The following is a 24,464-nucleotide window of genomic DNA, read 5'->3' as shown; positions in this document are numbered from 1 at the left end:
TTCTGTGTACAGCGTTTCTACGACTTGCGATGAGGGGGTGTATGAGAATGATTCCTCGACTTGTCCATTATGCCAAGTGCAGGTAAGGGGTTCAACATTAGTCAATTCAGTATACACGGGGGATTCATCATTTTCTGATAAATCCATACTGGTGATAAATAGCAATATATTTAATGTCCGAATAATACACAGATGAGTTCCAAATTGCTATATTGGCACAGCGATCACAGCGTGTGCGAGTGATTATTTCTCAGTACACCTGTACGGATTGCAGTGAACAATAGAGCACTTATAATAAAGTGTCCAGGTGTGGGTGAGCGATGTCGTCACGGTATGTGAACACACTACGGACACACAAAGGAACTGTCCATATTCAGTTTAAACATACTTTTCGAAGTATTTTAGTCACTAGGAAGCTCCTAATGCAATAAACATGTTATTAACATACACCTTACCAAATATTGTGACGTTCCAGCTGGTATAAACGCTGTAGAAGCGTAATGAACACGGAGCATTGCGGGTTACGTCCAGCCGTCAAATGATCTCTGAAATGTAGCCAGCAGAATTCTTTGAAACTTTTACATAATGGTTAAGCAACTATGCCGAGGTGATTTTATGAAAATCAAATCATCCCGGTAGGTTGGAGATTTTTTGTAAGAAAGTAAAAAAAAAGTGACTTTTCATCAACTTTGATATTTTCCATTTTTCAGATGTGTGGCATTGTTTGGGACTATAAACAATAAAAACACAAAAATGAAAAGAAGCTTTGCTTGTTAACCCAACAAATATTTTATTTATAACTGGATGGCATTTAGTTATATTGATGATGTTGTTGATGAGATGGCCATATTTTTTGGCAAAAACGCTTGCTTTGTTCTGCGTTCTGCATCGACTTACCAAATTTTACAGTGGGTGTTTCCTTACTTCACACCTCCAGTGTTTTGCTGGTATTTTATTTTTTTTGTGTTTTTGTGTTTTTCGGGAGGGAGGGGGGTTCTTTTATATATATATTTATTCAGAGTAAAATAACTATTTTGGTATATCGTTATAGATACGTGTAATTTTGTACATCAAATTTATCCCGATGCCTTACTTGAACAGCATTTTTAGCAGCCTAATTAAAGAGTTATTGCTGGATATGTCATGTTTAACAGAATTGTTGGTAGTATGAATTTCAACTATAACCACACTGGCGATTGTACGTGCTCTGCTTGTCATCCCAATCCATGGTTGTCATATTAAGCTATGTAAAGACTGCTGTCACAAAGTTGGGGAATGTCAAATAAGCTTGGAGTCAATACACTTGATGTCGAGGTCGAATTATTTATATGTTTTTACTGAATTGGCAACATTAAAACATGCAGATAACATTTAAACTTATATACATATAGATAGTTTTTCAGACACATGGCCTAGAGGTCCTCCTCATCAGACTCACATGAATAGATTCCATTCCGATTGCTCGTAAGGGACCTGCGTATTTGTCCAGTGTCTGTCTAGCCTGTTTTAAAATGAGTTGATTATTAAACAGTCACTAGNGCTTTGAGACGACCTACGAACTAGGTGGTGATAAAGCGGTATATAATTCCACAATCATTAATTGAGTCCAGGTGCAGTTCCCGTCGGGTGACCTCCTCTGGGGGTAAATAATAGTCGGTTATTGATTTTGGTTACCGGTTCGTGGTCATCTGACACAGTAACCAAGTAATCGGTTAAACGTTGACAACCCTAATAGTTTACAATCATTTTAACACTTATTACATATATGAAATATAATTTGAAGAATACAAATCGATAAGTGCCAACAACAGGGAACTGGTTGTATTGTTTTTTCCTTAACGGAAAATAGAGTATATATGATTCTTACTCATTATTAAATTACTTTTTAATGGCAATGCACATGCTGCACGGCCAGGGAGCAAGTAGAAGAACAGACCTACCATACCATGCAATGTATAGAAAATTAAGAAATGAACGTTTCCGTTTAGATCTGCAATATTTAGAAGGCTTGATATTCAAGAATTTCCTATTCTGTTATATTCTACAGAGATATGGAGTTTCGAAAATACTTCTATCATTGAAAAATACTTATCAATCTTGCCAGACTATTAAAAAACATTTGAATAGCAATGCTAACTTTAAAAAGCAATCTAGTGTCATGTATAAGGAAATAAAACAGTTTCAAGACAATAATGACACCCATTAAAAAAATGTGTAAAGTCGTGAACTGGCTACATGGCTACAGTAAACGAATGTACTAATGATTGGGATCATCTATACGCATGTTTAACATAGTGTTGTGCTACCAATTGCTCACCAATGGTAAACAGACCTTCTCTTGTTTGGTAGAAAATTCATCAGTGTGTCAAACCTACTCTTCATCTAAACTGAATTTTGTACTTGACTGCTACTGACTTAATCTTAAACAGTAAGATAAGTTGTAGGTTAGCCGTATTAAAGTATGTATATCAGAACGTCTAATTCAAAACTGTCTGTCGGTCTAACATACCACGACAAGAAAAACAATCCTCTTGGTACGAACGTCTATTACTGTCACATGTAGGAATATAAGATAAGATATAAAAAATACTGGAAATTCGTAATAACGCGGAAATACACATTATTACGAGAACTAACACGTTATATTTACATTTGCTCTGCACCCTTCCATTGCAATGCATTGCGAAGGCAAATAATGTTATGAGATTATAACAACATTTGCTATTGTAATGTCATCAATCTGTATTGTGACATCATCAAATTTATTGTTGTCAACACTTAAGTTGTTGTTCAAAATCTGTTAGAAATAACTAAATAAAGCATAACTACTTTATCAAAATGTAAACATAAATTATGAATATTTCAGCAAATATTGTTATGGTCCTATATCACACATTTCTATTACTGACGAACTTATACATAAAGCCCTACCAGGCTTTATTACAAGTTTCTCATTAATAGCAATGTGTGTTATAGGACCATAACGACATTTGCTAAAACATTAATTGCCAAACCAACTGAATAGAAGTCAGTACACTAAAGTCCTCTATTAGGTGAGAGCCAAACACAAATGTGAACTGGGGATCAGTTATCTCGATGCCTCTAGCCTATGAGAGAGACCGTGACTAACGCTTAGAAAAAATACACTACCCCAAGACACGAGGACCACAAAAGTACTCATCGTATTTATTGGGGTCATGCCATTACGACCCAATCGCTTGTAGAACTTACCATAGTTTATACGGAAAAATAAGTCTTTTCTCTATAAACTGTACATTCAAAGACTACATAGTTTCACACTTGGTAGCGACGGATAATAAATAATAAGTATTGTTATGGCATGCAACCTGTGACCCCTCGGTTGATGTGAGAAACAATTGGTGTGTGTATAACTATGGCTGTATCTCGTGGAATTTTGTTCCGACCGGACCCCGCAAAAAGCACAATATGCGTATTTACATGCTTATTTGCGTTATTCCGCGTTTGTTTGTGTAACAACGTGATTTTTTGGGGGGTTATAACGTGGGGGTTTTCACCTTATTACGACTTTCCAGTTTTAGTTTTTTTATAATTGACTCGATGAGGCTTTCGTATGTTGGTGATGAGTTTCTTTATAAATAATGTAGAACCATATACGTGACTATTACATTCGAATCTCATTTTCATCGAATGAAAGGATTATTATTGATTTGCAATGTCCGAATTATATGTTTACAGTTCATTTAACAGAAGGTGGGAAAATAAGTGAAAAGGAAACATTAAGGTACTTACCAGAGCATTAATTTGTTGTGATCAACAATCGTCCTTTCAATATTTCCATTGTTTTCTATTATTTCTGACCATTTTTTATTAGTAATTATGTGTGCCTAGGTGCTCTGATAACATCTAAACTTAGGCTGTTTGCAGTAATGATGACTGTTAAGTAACCTTTGTCTTGCAGACTTTACCACATAGTACCCATCTTAAGACCAAGCAACGTTAAATGGATCGCTACTGTCAACACCGGGGCCAACAGTCCACTGGACAGGTATCCTTATTATTTGAAAATACGGAATGTAACAAATCTACTCCAGACCGCAAACGGAAAATTTTCCGTTCTGAGCATCAACAGCAACCGAACTATTTTCCATTTAGGAGAGATGATATCCGTAAGAATCGACTTGTATAATGGGTATGGACAACACCTGTCCTCTGGCGGGGACCTCCTTCGAATATGGATGACGGACACATCCAGTAATGCTAATGTAAATGGCTACGTCACTGACCTCGGGAATGGCTCTTACATAGGTCACGTGTTGGCTGTGTGGAAGGGAAAAGCACTGATTAAAGTATCAATTGCAAATACAAAGGAACAGGTCGGGTTAGTAGCACAATATTTAGAGAAACACGGATTGCTGAGAAACATAAAAGCTACCTTTAGGTCAGATGATATGAAGGTATGGGAGACGACACGGTGTTCTGTTAAACCCGATGTTCACACAGTGGTGTGTAATTTTACGAAGGAAAATCATGGTCTACATTGGTACTGCACTCGCCCACGAAATACGCTACTTACGTGCCAAGATTGGAGGTCAACGACTGGCACCGATATCAACAGTCTCAGTCCTATTGCCGTCAGATTATCAAGGTGAATGTATGAAAAAATCTGTATAAAACAAGACATGGCTTTCATGGAGTAAATTGTTTGAGCAATCTGTTTCTGCTATTTTGTAATATTGCACATGTTTTCGATTGAAAACGTAATGATATCAAGACGTTCAATTAACAATCTACTGTTTCAACATTATGCGCCAGCTTGATAATAAGCTAAAATCGATAATGGGCTATGTGATATTCGAGTCAAGCAAAGGCAGAAGGTTAAATGTTATTGAAAAATAAGCCGGTCTCAAAGAATACATTTCAGGATTTCGTTGCTAAAACATAGCCGAGATCATATGACTATGGGTTTCTTAATGAAAATGTAAAGATCGACATATATCGCTCAAAACATGTCCGGATCATTTGTATACATGATCAGTTACTCGTTCTTTGTATCAACATAATAAGGCTTCATTAATATGTTGAATTTTTTTCAACAGATTCCACAAGAATATGCTGTTAAATAACCAGCCAGTAATCACTGTGACAGGAGGTAGGCCTACATTATAGCAAGGCATTTCTTTATATTTTGTTTCACAGTAGTACTCGGGGGGGAATGACTCACATGTTCGACATATTTGAACGATTAATATAGATATTCAGTGTAGTTTCTGATTTATACGTGCATATGCTGGATATGAGATATGGACATCTAAGATATTGTGAAACGTATAGATGTTATGGGTTTTATTATATTTTATTGCCATAAGTATACATACAGCAAAAGGAATTGGGCACAAGTTCCTTTGACATTATGGACGACATTTCCCTATGTAAAACAACAATATATATAGATATATACAATGAAAGATGACTGGGTGTAACATAATAACAAATTGTAGTTATAATGTGAAAAACAAAGCGAAAACCAAGCAATCAACACACTCATGACGACAGTCAGACAGACAGACGGACACACTTTTGCCACATGAGTACTTACTGTAAGTGCGTTACATTTGCCATCTTGAATTCCCTATGATTTAATAAATATATTTTATTAGCTGTTTTATCAATGCCAATGTGATTCTCCGTGTCAGTAGTACGAATTACTATCTTATATGCTCGATTTGTAGAGGATTAGCTTACACAGAACTACGATAACATGTATACCTTGTTTTCACGTGTTTGAAATAGCAATCATGAGATATCTACAATAACAGAGAACGCGAGTTATTAACCTCGGTCAGGTTCCGTCAGATATTCATAGAATGTTAGCTCGTCTGTGATATACATTGTAGATGTAGTTTTTATAGTTAAAAATGTTTCTATCGGTTTGATAGAAAATCTATGTCTTAAGTTTGATATGGCGACAGCGGTACAATGTTACTCCAATTTCGTATCATTGATGAATTACCGAATAATAAGCAGTACCTATGTCTTTCAGAAGACCAGTGCCTCCAGTCCGATATGACTCCATGCCACAAGCGACCAAAGAGAGACACGTGGCGGGAAACATCACCTTCTGGTTTCTATTACCAAGGACGATGGCGCACACTGCAATGCTCAAACAAACTTGATCATCCCGTATCTAGGTCATACGTTAACTGCCTTAGAGGGTGTCATGTGTTACTGATCGGGGATTCCAATCTCCGTTCATGGTTTATACACATTAACCATATGCTTAATATGACCATAACGACAGAAAAAATAAACATCAAATGGTATACGACATTAGAAGCTGAAAATGTTAAGCTTAACGCGTCCCTTGCTTTGGCCGTGCACGCAAATCCCTTTTATGGCGGTTACAACGCTCTACCGAAAACTTCGGTACAGTCAGTAGCTTGGCAATTGGACCAGGTGAACACGACAAGACACATTGTTGTTGTGATTCACATGTATCTGCATTTGGCTAGGACAATTCCAGATGAGTATCGTGCACATGTGAAAGAAGCTAAACGAGGCATTGACAGACTTTTCAAGCGTGCGCCAAACGCTGCCGTTTTTATCAAAGGACCTCATGGAGTAACGACATCGAGCTTCCAAGCACCTGTGGATTTTATCAGAAAGATTCAGGAGCAAATACTATTTGAGGAATTTAAAAACATAATTGATAAAGTAGTGTTTCTGAATCAATGGGACATGACGGCTGGAAGTGCCAGTATCCCTATCCATACCAATAAGGATCATTTAAACAACATGGTCGATCTTTTCCTATCATATTTTTGCCATTAGGTATCACTAATTCTTTATCCAAATACCCTGAACAGTGTTTTGGAGAAAGTCACTGCTAGTCGACAGCATGTACCTTGTTTATGAATAGCAAACTGAAGCAATGATATTGAAGGTCGCAGGGCATCATGATATTAATGAATGGAAGACAAAATGTTCCTGCCATTCGAATCCACCTTCAGACAGCTGTGTAGGCCGGAGAATAGCTAGTTTATGTTACAGATTTAACCAATTGTTTGTATAAAATTGCAGACCTGTCCCGTGACAAATCCCTAATAAAAATTAATAGACACAGATTTATTTTTGGAAAATATTAAAAATGTTCACATTTTATTTGCAAATGTAAACCGAGAAATATACATTGATACAGGTAACATAAAAACAGTGTTTACAGGAATAGGAACAGAATTGTACCGGTTGAAAGTTGGATTTTCTATGTTAAATCAATTGAACTAGTAGACATGCTTTTGTATAGTATTTCTGCTGTTGTTTTATCGGAATATTCACTTTAGCAAAAAATGCAATAAATGTTCAAGATAGAAAAGCATTTGGCCTGCGTATTTGTCCATTGTCTGTCTAGCCTGTTTTAAAATGAGGTGATAATTAAACAGTCACTACAGACTCTGGAAGATCATTCCAAATATGCACTGAGTGTGAACAAATATTTCTTCTGTCTCAAGAACTTGATTGTGGATACAATTTTTATGGTAATTCGTTGAATGTATTCAATNAATATGCACTGAGTGTGAACAAATATTTCTTCTGTCTCAAGAACTTGATTGTGGATACAATTTCTATGGTAATTCGTTGAATGTATTCAAGTTCTTCAACGTATTTCATGTTGTACGGTGTCCAGTCTGGAGCTGCGAAGTATTTTCTCTATTAAAAATAACATTTATATGGCTGTTGATTTCTTTTCTTTTTTCTTTTGCATTGAAATGTTTTTTTCGAAATTTAAGGCAGTGTTTATAGTAAGTCCTACATCCTTCTCGATTTCGTTTTTCTTTTTTTTTATATTGTTAAGTTTATATGATATATGTATACGTTGTAGCGTTTTACCGAAATGCATTTTCTTGCATTTCAAGGGTAAGATTTTAGGAGCCATGCGCCAACCATGTGGTCATCTCGTTTAGGACACATGATATATTCCGTGATTTTCTGCTATATATGTTTGTGTCGTCAGATAATAGAAGCAGTGTTGAATCCGAAGAGCTTGACAAGTTATGATTTCAGGTTTAAAGATTACAAACAAGATAGACCTGATAACAGAATCTGAGTGTTAACGGATGTGACCTCCAATCAAGAAAGTGACCTATTATTGTCAGTCACGCTTTGCCTCCTACTTCGGAAAGCAATACCAACAGCTTCAAAACAGAACTGAACTTCCTGAACGTTCGCCTCCATTCCCGACTGTTGCCTGCAACTAAATGCATGACTATCGTGGTTCAAAATGACTGAAATAGTCTTGCTCAAAGTTAAAGCAGAGAAATCCCAACCTAGTGATGTCCTAGAACAAAATAAATACGTTTAGTAAACATAGCATGCAGGTGCTCGCTCTCTGCATTGAATATGTACGTCCTAATACGTTCCAAAAGATAAAGAGTGGAAACATGATGCTATGGATTAAAGGCCTTTAATACATCTTTGCCAAGCATATTATGAACTATGCAAAACAACCCAAAAAATCAATACTGTTACCGACGTCAAGTTATGTAAATTATTTAACATATCTATTCAAAAGTGTTTCAATCTGAAGGTCTTAAGGTTGGATAACTATATACTTATATACTTATGCTACCGCTTTCTGAGCTAGCTCATCAATCCTCGGACTATAACCTCATACATGTAGATTTAANATTTGTGAAGTATGAACTCTATATAAGTATACTAAACGTGAACAAGGAATCATCCTACACCATTTTATATGATATATTTTTGGTCTTGGTTATGTCTATGCATGTACATAATATATTTTATATATAAAATATTAAACGGTGAACTTTTTTCATCGCGCTAACAGTGGGTTACGGAATACAGTTCTGAATATCTGTATATTTGCAGCAAAACACAGCACCAGAATGTAACATTAGATTAATTGATGGCAAACGAACTTTACATTATAAACGTTTAAGGTTTCTGCAATTATGTTGTTAGCAACCATCTTTCCAAAACAGTGGTCCATACACTTTGGACTGGAGGAAGCTACCGCTTTCTGAGCTAGCTCATCAATCCTCGGACTATAACTTCATACATGTAGATTTACCTGCTTTGTTAGTTCCAATGACCTATTAGAACTGAAAACAGCTGTGTATATTTGATTCAGTAATTACAATATGGTGTCTGTTAAGGATCGATCTAACAATTAAACATGTGTATAACGTCAGTATCATATCATACAGTGTAACAGTAAACATAAATACAATCTCGCGGAAGTGGTCATTTTCTCGTCTATTCAACGGGAGATCAATTCGTAATTTAATCAACAAAAATATAAATTATCAGTATTGATATAGCATCATCTCAAACGCGAATAAAACATACAGGCAGAATTCTCGAAATACAAAGGAAAATAAAATGGTCTGCAGTACATCTCTGATTTTAATGCTTTAGTTTAAAATTTGAAGTTTGGTTTACCTTTTAAAATTCTATTATACTTCTCCTATGATATATCGTCAATCCCATGTATAATACTAAACTTTTTAAGATTTTACATCACTCAGAAATAGCGCTAGTTATTCGGCCTGAGCTTCATGATATAAGATGGTGTTTTTTGCATTCGTGGTGAACGTGGTGAATCTTTTTATAGTGATACAGTCAGTTTTAAGGCTAGGCAATACAAGGTCATGAATTTCATAATGACGCCTTTGGCTAGAGTTCTTTTTTGGCTGGAAGTCATGGGTTGTTTTCCAATGACTGAATCGACAAATTAAAACAAAAATTATGTCCGTATATTTTTGTGCCATTTTACGCTAAGGTAATGTGACGTCATTATTCCGTTCTCGACACTGTTTTGTCCGCCATTACTATTCTGTTCAAGTTTTCGTGAAACAAGTTCTAATACTTCCTGGTTGTAAGTCGACTACTGACCAGGCTGTTGTACGTCTGTTATAGTGTTTATTTGTGTACTATATCCAGCTGTTGGTCTTCTACCTCCTTGTTGTAAGTCGACTACTGACCAGGTTGTTACTTCTGTTTTAGTGTTTATTTGTGTACTATACCCAGCTGTTGGTATACTACTTCCTTGTTGTAAGTCGACTACTGACCAGGTTGTTATACGTCTGTTTAAGTGTTTATTTGTGTACTATATCATGCTGTTGGTCTACTACCTCCTTGTTGTAAGTCGACTACTGACCAGGTTGTTACTTCTGTTTTAGTGTTTATTTGTGTACTATACCCAGCTGTTGGTATACTACTTCCTTGTTGTAAGTCGACTACTGACCAGGTTGTTGTACTTCTGTTTTAGTGTTTATCAGTGTAGCATACCCAGCTGTTGGTCTAATAGCTCCTGGTTGTAAGTCGACTACTGACCAGGTTGTTGTACTTTTGTTTTTGTGTTTATCAGTGTAGCATACCCAGCTGTTGGTCTAATAACTCCTGGTTGTAAGTCGACTACTGACCAGGTTGTTGTACTTCTGTTTAAGTGTTTATCAGTGTAGCATACCCAGCTGTTTGTCAAATAACTCCTGGTTGGAAGTCGACTACTGTCCATGTTGTTGTACTTCCGTTTTAGTGTTTAATAGTGTACTATATCCAACTATTGAAAGTCGACTGCTTCCAGGATAATGGCATCCTTGAAGTCTGGCTAACGTTCTAGAACATAAGTGAGCGTAGCCCCTGCAACATTGAGAATGGGATTTTGGTACCAAGATGTCACTTTATCCCTCATGTTTTATCAAATTATTTAAATTTCTTTTGTTTAAGATATCTTTCTTTGTCTGATAATGAAAGTTTCCTTTGCTGGTTGCATTTCCTAGTAAAGGGTATATACAGAGACGTATAAAGCCAGTGTGTAGTATGTATACGTCTCTGGAATACATGTACATGTACTTTTATGTGTGTTTTACGTAACCAAACCACTAGTACAGTCTCCGCTCGTTTTAAATGGAGTCGATAGCTGTATGGGAATTTTTTTTAATCTGCTTTATAAAGGATATAAACCTTCATTTTGTTTGTATATTGATACACCCTAGATAATTAACAACAGTGAAAACGTCAGGCGTGCGTCATCTGTCCAATTCAGCGATCCTGGTCGCTTATATTATATTACCGTTACCTCATGCGCGATCATGATCAGGTCGTTAGGTATTACTCTGTAATCTGTGTCCTGTGTGATCTATTTAGATTCTACGTTTTTATGGTGAATGTTGTTCATTGCTATTATAGAATATTTGGTTGACAGTTCCTTTTCACTCATAGTATCTCTCAAGATTCAGTATCACAAGGAAGCCTTGTTCCTAGGGGTTGTTTTTCACAGCTCATTGAAATGGGACGCTCATATCCGCACCATCACAAATGTTCGTCACTGAAGTTAACAGCTTACAAGTCGCTAGTAAGATCCGTCTTGGAATAAGCAAAACAACATCCATTCTTTGGAAAAGATACAACGTCGCGCTTCCCGGTTCCTAACATCTGATTTCCGGAGAGAAAGCAGCGTGACATTGATGCTGGATGCCCTGAAACAGCCTTCACGCAGGGATCGCAGAAGGGACCATCGACTTGTCATCTTCTATAAACTTGTAAAAGGGCTAGTGGCTGTACCTGCAAACGAAGTCTTATCTACATCAAATAATCGGACCAGAGCAAAGAACAGTGAAAAATTCCGGCAATTTCAGTGTGATACTGACAGTTACAAGAACTCATTCTTTCCTCTTAAAAGAAGATCTGGTCAAAACAACCGACTTACAAACTTTTACAACTTTACTGCCAACAAATTAAATCCAAAGCGCACTCCTCCAATCCTGAAAATATACTCGATATCGAAGTTCTTCCTGTATAGTACCACACAGATACAGACTAACTTTTATCAGAGACATATTGGCCTATTGCTAACCTATTTTAGATAATTCCCGTTGCAAAATTTACTAATCTAGACTGTGAAGATAAGCTTGTCTGGCTGTTGAATGCTGGACAATTGACAATATTGCAGGAACTGGAAAAATGTTTGCAGCTTAACTGTCATGATTTCATTAAACTGCACTATGCTGTGGTGGAAGGGAGATAACTCAGGGTAGGAACAACGGACAGTCACATAATTTTGTCCATGATGGCTTTTAATTTTACTGTACTGTATTGTACATGCATATCTAGTCACTTGAGTGGGCAATTTTTTGTTATTCATTCTGGTCCTCATGGGCCCTTAATTGGACTAAAATCTTGTATCTTGTATAAAACAAAACTCATAAGATTTTAATTAGAATTGTTGAATTATTTAAAATGTCATGTTCAGGCATACATTTAGGATCTAATTCCGTTGGCAAAGTGTTAAAAATCCCATGCAATATACTTTTTTGTACCTATCAAGTATTTTTGTTTAATTTCGCTTTGTCTTTGATACACCCTTGCTGTACAGACTTGTGAAGCATATACCAGTACTGGCCTACATTGTGCTTATTATATAATTAACCACAAATAAATAATATAATTTGTTTCCCCATCCTCAGAATATAATGTGCCCATTCCTGAAGGGAAACATACTAATGAGAAGTCTAGCATTACAACATGTTGTGAGGATAGTGCTTGACAATGTACATCTGGGCCTATCATCTCAAACTCAAACTCAGATTCTATGTTCAACCTCAAATCTTAGCTCGAGAGAGAAAATACCAGAGTATATTCAAATCATTCCCCTTTTTTCAATACTTGTTCAAGGCTTGTACACTGTAGATCACTACAGATATATTTAGTATAGTAACTCAAAAAGATGGTATATGTTAGCATGAGCATATAAAAAAAAAGCATATACCACAAAGGTATATGCTCAGGTACACGAACAATTTTATGAATACAGGACCTGGTTGATTAATGTTTATAACTGACATGAAGTCTTTTAGCACAGAGAAGTAAGGTAAATAAGCCATTTGTCTTTTTTCCACCTCCAAAAAAAAAAAGGACAATAGGCCCAGAGGGCCTATTAAATCGCTCACCTGGATATTTGAGCAATCATTGGAAAATATTCTCAATAAAAATAATTTTGCAAATATTTCCATATATTCTATCTTCTTACCTTAAGAATATTCTAGACTAAATAAAACTGTATACTAATTTATCCCAGCATACAACTGGTAAAATAAAATCACCCAGGGTCCTGGAAAAGAAGTTGTTCAAATATTTATTTTACATATTTGACCCCTTTGACCTTGGAAGTACAATGTAGATCGAGGTCATTTATTTGGAGAAACTTTACAGCACTCCATGTCAGGTACCTACTAACCAACTATCATCACCCTGGCTAATCAGAAAAAGTTGTTAAAAGGGGTTTTATTTATATGATGCCTGTGACCTTTAAAGAAGGTCAAGGTCATTTATTTTGAGAAAGCTTATAGCACTTCGTCCCAGATACCTACCAGTAAAGTTTCATCGCCTTTTGTTTCTTACTGATTTAGAAGTCGCTCTAAAGTTTAACATATTTTACCCATGTAATCTTGAACAAAGTCGTCTTAGGTACCTACATTTCTCTAGGCCTGTTAGTTATATAGAAGATGTTGTTTGATTTTTTTTTTTTTTTACATGTTTGTCTCATGTTACCTTGAAGGTACATATGTAGGTCAAGGTCATTTATTTGAGGAAAGTTTATTGCGTTCTGACCCAGGTAACTACTGGCTAAATATAATGGCCCTAGGCCCTACAGTGCTTTATAAAAAGTCATGCAATGAAAAATGGTATAGATGATGGTCAACAGATGACAGACAACACAGTACACCATTCCAGAAGCTTATGTGAACTAAAGGTTATTAAAAGTAAAACAATCCAAGTGATGTCTCTTATCATGTTTTATATTGAATTCAACACATTTGTTATTGTACATAAGTTTTCAATACATATAATGTTATCTCTTTGTCTTTCCATGCCACACACCTAAGCGTTCACAAGCATTAATTCTCATATCTTCCTATATTAACACAAACATTTACAACATCAGCAGTCTTTGGCTTATATATAGTCAGAGATTTAGATGTCTGACACGATGAACATAATATTTTTATAATTAAAAACAACTGAATTGACAACATTACGGTATTAAAACAGGTTATAAGTATGGATGATAACCTTAAAGTCTAGGTATGTACATACATTAATTTTGTTTATCTTACACTTTGTTTATACACTTATAATAAAATTAATAGCTAGAAAACATGGTACAGTACTGTATTATCAGTTATACTTATTAACCATCATGTAATGGTACATTGCCAATGAGTCTCTGCTGCATGCATAGCATGTACAGTTTAAACAACCCAGTCTCTGCTAGGTCTCGGCAAGTTAATTACCCAGTTTGGAGTAGTGGTACATGTATTGATATTTACTTGTATGAATGGGTTAATATGACAGTCGCATATTTCTAAATATATATATATCTTTTGAATTATAAGTAGATACAGCAAATCACTTTATTGCATGGACACTCATTAACAAATCAAACTTGTCAGTGAATATAAATTTCATACACCTGGTACTGTATAATCACTTTCAATATTGAAATGACACCCTCTTTTTTATAAAATGAAGTACATTGTATGTATTGCAAGAAAACCTACAGGCATAGTGCAAATTTACGACATTAAGTGTATAAAGCAAAATAACATTATTTACAGGAATTTTTTCAATTTCTTTGGAATGACAACATTGACAACTTACATACACGGTAACTATGGGGGAAAGATCTGCTCATTACAGCTCAAATAGTAGAAGCAAAGGCATTGAGGACAGCCAAAAATAACATCTGTAATGTACTTAACAAATTCTTGCCCTCTGATTGGTTGGATGAAATAACTGGTATTGTGATACCATACAATTGTATGTGGTTCCTTGGTGGTACATATTAACTATATAATATCTAGGGTTGACATTTTCACCAGTATTTGCAAATAATTCTACAAATTGTACAATACTTAAAAATGGTTTCTATTTACCAAAGTCAGTTAAAAACCCTTACAGCAGCTAAATATGTTTTTCTCGCCGATAAGCCAGGCCACTGTACATATACATTGTATGAATATGATCTTTGATTTCACCTTACAACTACAGTGTTATCATGATTTCACCTTACAACTACAGTGTTATCATGATTTCACCTTACAACTAGTGTTATCATGATTTCACCTTACAACTACAGTGTTATCATAATTTCACCTTACAACTACAGTGTTATCATGATTTCACCTTACAACTAGTGTTATTATGATTTCACCTAGCAACTACAGTGTTATCATGATTTCACCTTACAACTACAGTGTTATCATGATTTCACCTTACAACTTCGGTGTTATCATGATTTCACCTTACAACTACAGTGTTATCATGATTTCACCTTACAACTAGTTATCATGATTTCACCTGACAACTACAGTGTTATCATGATTTCACCTTACAACTACAGTGTTATCATGATTTCACCTTACAACTAGTTATCATGATTTCACATTACAACTATTGTTATCATGATTTCACCTTACAACTACAGTGTTATCATGATTTTACCTTACAACTACAGTGTTATCATGATTTCACCTTACAACTACAGTATTATCATGATTTCACTTTACAACTACAGTATGATCTACAGATTTCATGATCATGTGCATCAGGGTCAACCAAACCCTTCAAAAATCATGAAGAAATTTTCAGATGTTAAAATAAAAAAGAATGAGAAATTCACTTTAATATAACAAGATTGCACTTAAGTTCAAGGTTTGACTCGGTTTGAGAACACATAATCATAAATGAGTGATTCAAAACTTAACAACAGCAGAAAGTGAAAGATACTATTTGTTATGAAAAAAAAAGTGAAATTTAATGTACATGTATAATGTATCTTAAAAATGGAAAAAGAGAAAAGTTGAAATCAATAGCTTAAAAGGATTTTATGAATGTCACATGAAATAAAATATACAAGAAAAAAAGCACTGTCTTTCCCATTACCAAATATTTCTTTACAGTGTGACAATGTAAGCTAGAAGAGGTCCAATTCATATGGACAAGCATACATATTCATCTAACCACTGGTCAAGGTAATGACATCAGTACATGTTACAGGTCAGCCACCTAAGGCCAAGCTGTGAATTTGATGTAAAGTCACACTATGCATCATATGAACACATGTTAAAGACATTGGAGATGTTTTATGGACCCTGTTGTCAGCATTACTCAACCACTGGGTTAGAATGACATGTAGGAACTAGCTCTCAGTCCATGGACACCTTAACTTGTCAAATGAGATGACAAAAGTCAACACAAGACCTCCTGTTCCTACTGTCTATGACAGCACTACACAATACTGAATCTCTGACCATGTCAACTAAACTATTGGGTTTAACGACTTTCTAGTGATTTTCGTTCCTTGTCTTGAAAACTCAGTCAATGAATGGTACATGATAATCCTTGACCCGATGGTTCAAATTATGTGAATGTTATTGTAGTTCTTGACATGATGGTTCACAGTCAGTAAACCGTTATTAATCTTTGAAGCTATTAAGCCAATTTATATGGGTGTTTCACCCAATCACCCCACAACAAAATGCTTGAAGCTTTTCAGAAATCCTTCAACAAATCTCTGAAAGTCTGCGATACAGACTTTCTCCAGGTGTCCCTGATATGACAATGACATTGGCTCTGACATTAAGTAATTGCAGTTAAGACAATGTCTCCTTAATTACATTTTCCAGAATCTCTTTAAATCCATTTCCTTGAAGCTTTGATCCAATAGTCCAAATCTACAGTGTCCGTTAGCCTTTCACCACACAGACAGAATGTCTTAATATCACCAAATAAAATCCTTAATCATCACTTGGAAGTCTGGATATTTCAACAAATGTCTTTGACCCCACCACCAGGAGTCCTTGCCCTATGGTCAGTGCTGCCACAGTGAGAAGGAGGGGACGGTTGTCCTACTGTTGTTTAGGGGTAGATCTGGTGTACCAGCCAGCACATCTCCCGTAACTGAGGCCATAGCCTGCAGAAATCAATGTTCACAATTTAGTTGTACAGTTTAAGCAAAATATATGTGTATACATTGTAAGTGTCCAGTTTGATTGACATCAAAACCGACTGTAGAGCATCATGGATATATATAGCTGATCTTAGGGTAATTAAATTTACACTCCCTATATTTAAATTCACACTCAAATATACCTGCAGTATCAGTTCCAGTTATTTTACCAACTACTGCCGCACCAATAACTTATAGTTGTTGGTAACTGTTTTACATGGTTGCTAATGTTCTGGATGTTTTCAATATTAAAATGTATTGCTTCCCTACCATATTGGAGTCTGTGTAGTTATTCTGCCCTCTGTAGGGTTGAGATTTCATCACATATGCTGATCCTGGTCGTGAGAAGTGAGCAAAGTCTGACTGCTGTATGCCATGTACGGATGGATTTACATTGGCTGGATCATGAGACACCTGCAATAAAAAAAATCTTTTTTCACAATTATGAAACGTTTGTAATCCATATCATCAACTTTTTTTTCTATTATTGACACTTGCAATGATGAAGTAAGTTTAAATGTTTGAAACAATCAAAGTCTACTGGGGCACTCTGGGAATATACAGAACAGACATTTTCTTCAGATTTTGTAGTTTTTAACAATTTACAATCTCAAAACCAAGATTTCTACATTGAGGGAATCAATATATATTTGTATAAATACATGCATGCACCAATGGCCCTGTTAATTCACAGCAGTTGACATTAATAAGATAGCTAGACACTTTATTTGAGAAATACATGGACATAAATTACATAACATCGATCAAATGAATAAACACGCTTAAGATTTTAGAGATGTATAGTCACAAAGACTTTATAGTCAGCAATTTAAACAACCATTGGATTAGACAGACAGATTCTCATTTCAGTTTCTGAAAACCATAATCCTGTCAAATGAATGACAATACCTAATTGCTCCTCTGACCATATATAGCAAACTATTTGGTTTAACAAAAGTTTCTAATAATTCTTTGCTTATTTATTGTTCAAAGTCAATGAATGTGATTGCAGGCCTTGACCTCCAATTAGTATACAGTAACTTTGACAATTTAAACACTGTACTTGAGAAATAAGTTAATTATCAATAATATGAGTAGTTTGTACCTAGTAATATATTACTATGATACAGTTTGTATTTACAGTTTGTCCAAGTGTGCATCATAATTAAATTAAGATATATTACCAGTAGTTCAAATTCACATGTAAACATAATGGATTTCATCCTGTACTGGTTTATCCATAAATCCTACCTTTTTTACAATGTCCATTCGAATGAGATCTGCTTTTGTTGTTCTTTTACATCCAGCAGCTGAAGAGAGTAAATTGAGGTTAATTAACCACATAAGATATCGCCTTTTTTGGTAAACAGAAATGATGTTCAAAAATAAAAAAATAAAAATTCCTAGTAGATTATATATCATTAATTACTCTAACACACTGTATGAGCAGATTTTAGTTACAACTTTACCAGTAACATACCTGCAAAAAACGGCCAAATTGCATCCAGTGCTGAAGCAAAGTCAACAGCAGTCCTTAAAATAGAAATAATCACTATACATTCTGTACGTATGAGATCATCCTCCATACTCAAGGGGCTCACTTTCGCTCTCCGGCCCACCCTTGGAATATGTCATAGCAAAATGGAAGGCTAAGATCAGTGTGCATCACCTTACGGATGAGATGAGAAGACTAATTTGTACCTGTAAAATTGACTGGCTTTGAAGTCGTGTTTTGCTCCTCTCTAATCTTCAAAGAACAAGGATCAGCCTAGCGATTGGTCAGTGTGTTTTTTACCAGAGACCAATCAAATAGCTAGCTGCGTGCCTTCAATTTTGCTACATTTGTATGACATATTCAAGGGGTGCAGAGAGCTTAAGTAAGTGTAACCTCTTGAGTATCGAGGATGGTATGATATTGACAATGAAAAACATGATATCATCAAGAAAATACTACAGAAGGATATCATTAAGTCAGTCATTTCACTCGAGACAGAAACAATGAAACATCCTTCCTTAGTGTAATACAATCTGTACAAAAAAGTTATTTTATGATACAATCTGTATGCACACATATCACACACATACATGTACATTGTATGTCCTAAACTTATGCCAGGGATATATGTTATAACTCCTTTGTCAGGGATATATGATTCTCCCACACTTCATATACATGTGCATTCTCGTTTTTGCTGGGGAAAGATAAACCTTTGGCCTTGAGGAATATTGCTCAGACCATGCAGGTCTTTGAATCATGAACAGAACTCATCCGAAGTCCATAATTTATAGTACTTACCTCCCCTGATTGTCCTTGAGATAGAGGTCAGGTTTGTATTCCATCAATTTCATGATGACCTTTCCATGACCTTGAAAGGCAGCACAGTGTAAGGCTGTCCACATTGTGTTGTTGTTACATGTATTAATATCTGCTCTGAAACAACAATTATAGATCCAGTCATGCAGTGACACATCAGTAATATTCTGTCAGTATTTCATTATCAGTGATATACTGTCTGTATACTGGTCTGTTTAAGTTAAGCTTCTCAGAAATTTTTAATGAACATATTCAAAATTGTCCTACACCATGTAATGTATATACAGTTGTACACTTCTATAATCATTGACATACCTGCATTCCAGCAGAACTTCTACAATTTCAGCATAACCCCAGAAAGCTGCCACAGCCAATGGAGTCATCCCATCCTTAGACCGTTCATTGGGAGGTCCACCTTGTCGGAGAAGTTCCTTCACCAACTGATTTCAAGTAATAAGAATATAAGGCATCAAAATACTTTTTTTTTTTTAAGCCTTTATGGGAAGCTGAAACTTTCAGATTTGCATACAAAATACAATTATCTTTGCTATAAATACAGATATCTTTAGGTTAAGGGAAAATTGGATATATATCTCTCAATCTCTTCGATTCAGATATTTGTATACCTAGGTAAGTGAATTTCAATTAGAGATTGATGTTTTTCAATTAAAGAGATCTATATTTAAATTACAAAAGAAATATCTTTTTAAATAAAGCATACATGTAATTCATTTAACTTCATTGTATATCTATCTCAAATTCAGTTACAGAAACCTCTATTTCACACACATGCAGTCTCATTATATCATATTTGATAATTACTGGTACAGCTATCTTTTTTAAATTAAAGTCACATCAGGTATGATTTTAACATACCTGTACAAAATAGAACATGTCATAAAACATCTGGTATAGCTCATCATGAAAAGGAAATATAGGATAATATATGATGCTAATTAAATTTCATCAATCAAAATTTTTATATGAAATTTACATATATATTTATGGTGGTTTCTAAAAAAAATAAGAAATTTACTTGCTTGTTAAGTTATGAGAGGATACCTTATAATTTTACTAATTAGTAACATATCCTAAATTTATTCTTCTCTGCATCTCATTCGTTTGATCGGGAATTAAAATATTCCCTGTGATAAAAGTTGAAGCAGTATATACATATATATATATTTATTGTCTGAGGACCTGTTTCTGTGCTTCAACTACTTCTATGCCCTGAAGTTTTGCACATTCATAATTGCTGTGACAGAGCATACTGATGTCATTGGTTTTGGGGAAGTGAAAATAAGCATTTGCATGGTTCATGTTGCAAGTATGTTGAAGAAAATGTAGTGAAAATTAAAAAGAAAATTAAAATTATTTTACTCAAATACATGCAGAAAAGTAACAATAGAAAACACAGAGAGAAGGTTATTTTTTATGTCATTTCTGTGTGGTAGAGTGTAATTGTACATATGATTACGACCGTCTTCTAGCTTCGCACTAGAGTAGAGGGAATTTCCCTTTAGCTCAGTCATAGAGTGTCCAACTAGGAACATTTAGGATTGCGAGTTCGATTCCTGAGGGAAGCACACTTATCATGTATTCTCTTTCCTGTTACAATGTGACCATGGCCCTTCCTGTGGTGACAGGAAGTAAGAACCTGGGTTATGGTGTTCGAGTTCATAACATTCCGATACCAAACGGTGTCGGAGAATTCCACGTTTTCATACAGCAGTGCGCTCTGGCCCCCACACCAGACATCTACTATGTCAAAATGTCTAAGTCTGGTGTTAGGGCCAGAGGAAACGCAAGATTATTTATATTGTACATAGGATTTCGGTATGTCACCTTCTAGCTTTACAGTGCTAGAAGGAATGTCCCTTATGCTCCCTTGAACATCTGACNGGGTTATGGTGTTCGAGTTCATAACATTCCGATACCAAACGGTGTCTGAGAATTCCACTTTTTCATACAGCAGTACGCTCTGGCCCCTACACCAGACATCTACTATGTCAAAATGTCTAAGTCTGGTGTTAGGGCCAGAGGAAACTCAGGATAATTTATATTGTACATAGGATTTCGGTATGTCACCTTCTAGCTTTGCAGTGCTAGAAGGAATTTCCCTTATAAGCTCCCTTGAACATCCGATTAGGAACCTAGGGATTGTGGGTTTGATCCCTGGTGGAAGCACATGTACACCTTTCTCTATCCTGTTACAATTATATAATATGTCACAATTTGTCTTTGAATGACTATATTAAACTATGACTGAAAAACATATGCAAAACATTTTGTGGTCATTCAAATATGTATCAGTCTAATACACTTTTTATTTATACATTACAGTATTTTAGACTTTACATGTATCATTAATACAGTATCATTTATAGTAGGCCTATACAGTCTTTGCAATAAGGAGGGCAAAAAAACTGGTCAAGACTTAAATGACAACAGTAATGATTAAGGTGTCATTACATAGATCAGTATTTAGGAAGTGATATCAAATTGATTTTCCTGATAAATTTAAAAACTCACATTGTTGAAAAGCAACGTAAAGCACGTTTCTGTTTAAGTTTGCTTTAATCAGAAACTGGTCATCAGACGCTACCATAATGCATTAAACAATTTGAGTTATCTCCCTTCAATAGGAAATTAGAATATAACATATATATATATCAATAATTTACAATATTTCACGTTCACAACTTCACATTGTGATAGATTCATATTTACATTGTTGTCATGCATAACCCTCGAATGTTGGTACCAGTTATGCAAGTGGCTCTAAGCGTACGTGCTTGAAAATATTAACCTAGATCCGAGAAAATCTGGCAAAAGAAGACTGAAGAAGTTGAAAGTTGACAATAGCAACGGCTTGCTGTGGTCTCTTCTGGCCTATCTCGTGAAGAGCTTGTTTTCTCAAATGTAGGTTTGAACCCCCCTCGTTAATTAGTACTAATATAATAGCATGGCAGGTGCAGAATGACGAAAACTTACTGTCAAATCTCCGCTAGCGGCGGCGTTGGCAACACTCATGGAAGCCGCCATATTGTTTACCTGTAATACGTCAGGTGTCACGTGACAATAACTTACCATGTGCTTGCCAAGTCAAAACACGGTGCTGTCATGATCACAAACACATGGTCGCTTGAACTGACGTGTGCTGAGCAGACGATAAACAAGTCATTCTTAAAAATGAAGTTTCACATACAATGAAGGATGGAGTTAAACAATAATATTATCAAGCCAGCAAAACAATGTAAAAATAATTGGAAAGTGAGATTCAAACATTCGAACATACCGGCTGTCATCGGGATTCCTGTAGCAGCAGCAGTCGTGTGCTACATCAACTCGTTGGAGGGTGACTTCCTTCATGATGATATGTTTGCTATAAAATCGAATCGGGATGCTAGAGGCGAATCTTCCTTATCTGAAGTGTTTTATAATGATTTCTGGGGAAAAGCTATGACGGATAAAACCAGTCACAAGTCCTACAGACCGATAACAGTATTAACTTTCAGGTAAGATATATATATATATATGTAGCTGGAACATGTATTCCACCATAAATGTCTTAAACTTTCCATGGTAACATCTTTGCATTAATATACGATTTAAGTGTATATGTAGATTCAGATTGTTTTTCCCCAATTAAAATGTTATTTTGATGTTGTTGTATTTTTTAATTGTTGAATAATTTGCAGTTCAATACACAAAATATAAATATACTGATGTCTATATATGAACACTGCTGGAAAAAGTCATTCCAATTTTTACCAAAACTGAAATTAACAATACAAAACGATTTATATTTCTGGTATGAATCTATCTATGATTGATTTTATACTGTACATGTTGTATATTTTTCTCATACAATGTATTATTAGTTCTAGAAACCATTTTGACTGCTTCTGAGGGCTGGATCCTGAGCTATATTTTTTATATTTATGTTATAATTAAATATTATTCATGCATGGTGTGTATATCTACACAATATTTTTACATTGTTAATTCTTAAAAAGAAACTACTGTATCCATGCAACTATTACTATGTTAAATTAGCATGGGAATGGAAAAGGCACAATTCTTTGTCACATTATTGTTATTTATGATACACTAAAGATTTTTTTGTGTAGTATTTTGTCAGTTTCAGATTCTAAGTACATATTTTAATCATTTTTGGGTGGTACATTTTATATATTTGTCATATGCTATTGCCTCAGTTTTGTTTTAAAGCTCGTACATTTTTCTAGCTTTTCTCATATGGTCATATGAAACACACATTTTCAGTAATTAGTATTCTTCCACATGAGGAATAAAAATGATTTGTTTATGCTAATGGATTTATATAAAAAAAAATACAGTATTCAGATCATTTGCATAAATGTGTGAATAAATACTCAAGCCTCATATCATCCAGGGTTGTGTGTGTCAGGTTGCATTGTACACTGTTGCTGTCACCAGCTGTAACACAGTGGAGTAAAAGTAAACTAATGTCTACAGTAGTATTTCTGTATTTAAGTGTGTATCTTCACAATTATTGAAACATCAAAATAATAAAGTTAAGCAAAAGAAGTACAAGATTATCAAAAAATAAAGGATTAGTATTTGAGAATTTCAGGCTTTCAATACAACTGTAGAAGACCATAGAGTAACATCAGTTGTTGTCATAAAAATACATAAATGTTCAAAGTTTTAATGTCAGTTGTGTATCAATTTGATATATATATATTACAGTATTACACAGAAAAATCCCTTTCCTTTTGAAAAGGCAGTCAGTGATCTTTATATGTCAATTTTAACGTATTTTTGCATAGCATATTTTTCATTACATTCTATACTGCATGTAGTTTGCTAGCTAAGAATAAAATCTTTTACCTTTAGCTCATGAGAATAAAATCTTTGACATTGTCATATATATCCCAATCAATATCAAATTATTAATCAAACAGCTTCTGTGTGATATATCATCGTGCAGCACATTACTTATCTGATCATCTCTGTGTCCTTTAAACAGACATTTTTTGTGTGATTAAAATGGTGCTGTATTAAAATGAAACATTAGCAGACAACAGGATCATTGTAGCAGCCTGTAACGGTGTGTTAACTGTGCACTCCTACCTGATATCAGGTATCCTGTGC

At 35.0% G+C, this 24,464-nt stretch overlaps 3 protein-coding genes across 4 annotated transcripts in view; 2 read left to right on the top strand and 1 right to left on the bottom strand.

The window, feature by feature from the left end:
• LOC110460667 (NXPE family member 3-like) overlaps window positions 1–7,505 on the top strand; it is a 19,301-nt gene extending 11,796 nt beyond the window's left edge. Inside the window, exons 3-5 of the mRNA XM_021513708.1 lie at window positions 4,437–4,627; window positions 5,079–5,131; window positions 6,023–7,505. Of these exons, the coding sequence (XP_021369383.1) occupies window positions 4,437–4,627; window positions 5,079–5,131; window positions 6,023–6,810 (1,032 nt within the window). The 3' untranslated portion in view covers window positions 6,811–7,505. The remainder of the gene's footprint in view (window positions 1–4,436; window positions 4,628–5,078; window positions 5,132–6,022) is intronic.
• Window positions 7,506–13,762: 6,257 nt separating this feature from the next.
• On the bottom strand, window positions 13,763–22,392 carry LOC110460637 (ankyrin repeat and SOCS box protein 3-like). Of its 2 annotated transcripts, XR_002464039.1 has the most exons (8): window positions 22,320–22,392; window positions 19,641–19,765; window positions 19,308–19,442; window positions 18,492–18,544; window positions 18,263–18,321; window positions 17,282–17,425; window positions 15,157–16,975; window positions 13,763–15,068 (listed from the first exon to the last, which is right to left on the bottom strand). XR_002464039.1 is itself a non-coding variant. In XM_021513662.1 (7 exons), exons 1-7 carry the CDS (start codon window positions 22,368–22,370, stop codon window positions 16,874–16,876), a joined length of 669 nt encoding a protein of 222 aa, XP_021369337.1. In that variant the 5' UTR covers window positions 22,371–22,392; the 3' UTR covers window positions 13,763–16,873. The 2 variants fall into 2 exon arrangements, 1 of the variants encoding a protein (XP_021369337.1); XM_021513662.1 differs by having other exon boundaries at window positions 13,763–16,975.
• A 52-nt stretch (window positions 22,393–22,444) lies between these two features.
• The window catches only part of LOC110460636 (transmembrane and TPR repeat-containing protein 1-like), an 80,234-nt gene continuing 78,214 nt past the window's right edge, over window positions 22,445–24,464 (top strand). Inside the window, exon 1 of the mRNA XM_021513661.1 lies at window positions 22,445–22,843. Coding sequence (XP_021369336.1) covers window positions 22,542–22,843 — 302 coding nt within the window. The 5' untranslated portion in view covers window positions 22,445–22,541. The remainder of the gene's footprint in view (window positions 22,844–24,464) is intronic.

This window comes from Mizuhopecten yessoensis, unplaced genomic scaffold, assembly GCF_002113885.1.
Source record: "Mizuhopecten yessoensis strain PY_sf001 unplaced genomic scaffold, ASM211388v2 scaffold10447, whole genome shotgun sequence".
Lineage (NCBI taxonomy): Eukaryota > Metazoa > Mollusca > Bivalvia > Pectinida > Pectinidae > Mizuhopecten > Mizuhopecten yessoensis.
The sequence above is the reverse complement of the archived record's forward strand: the minus strand, read 5'-3'. Positions and strand labels throughout refer to the sequence as shown.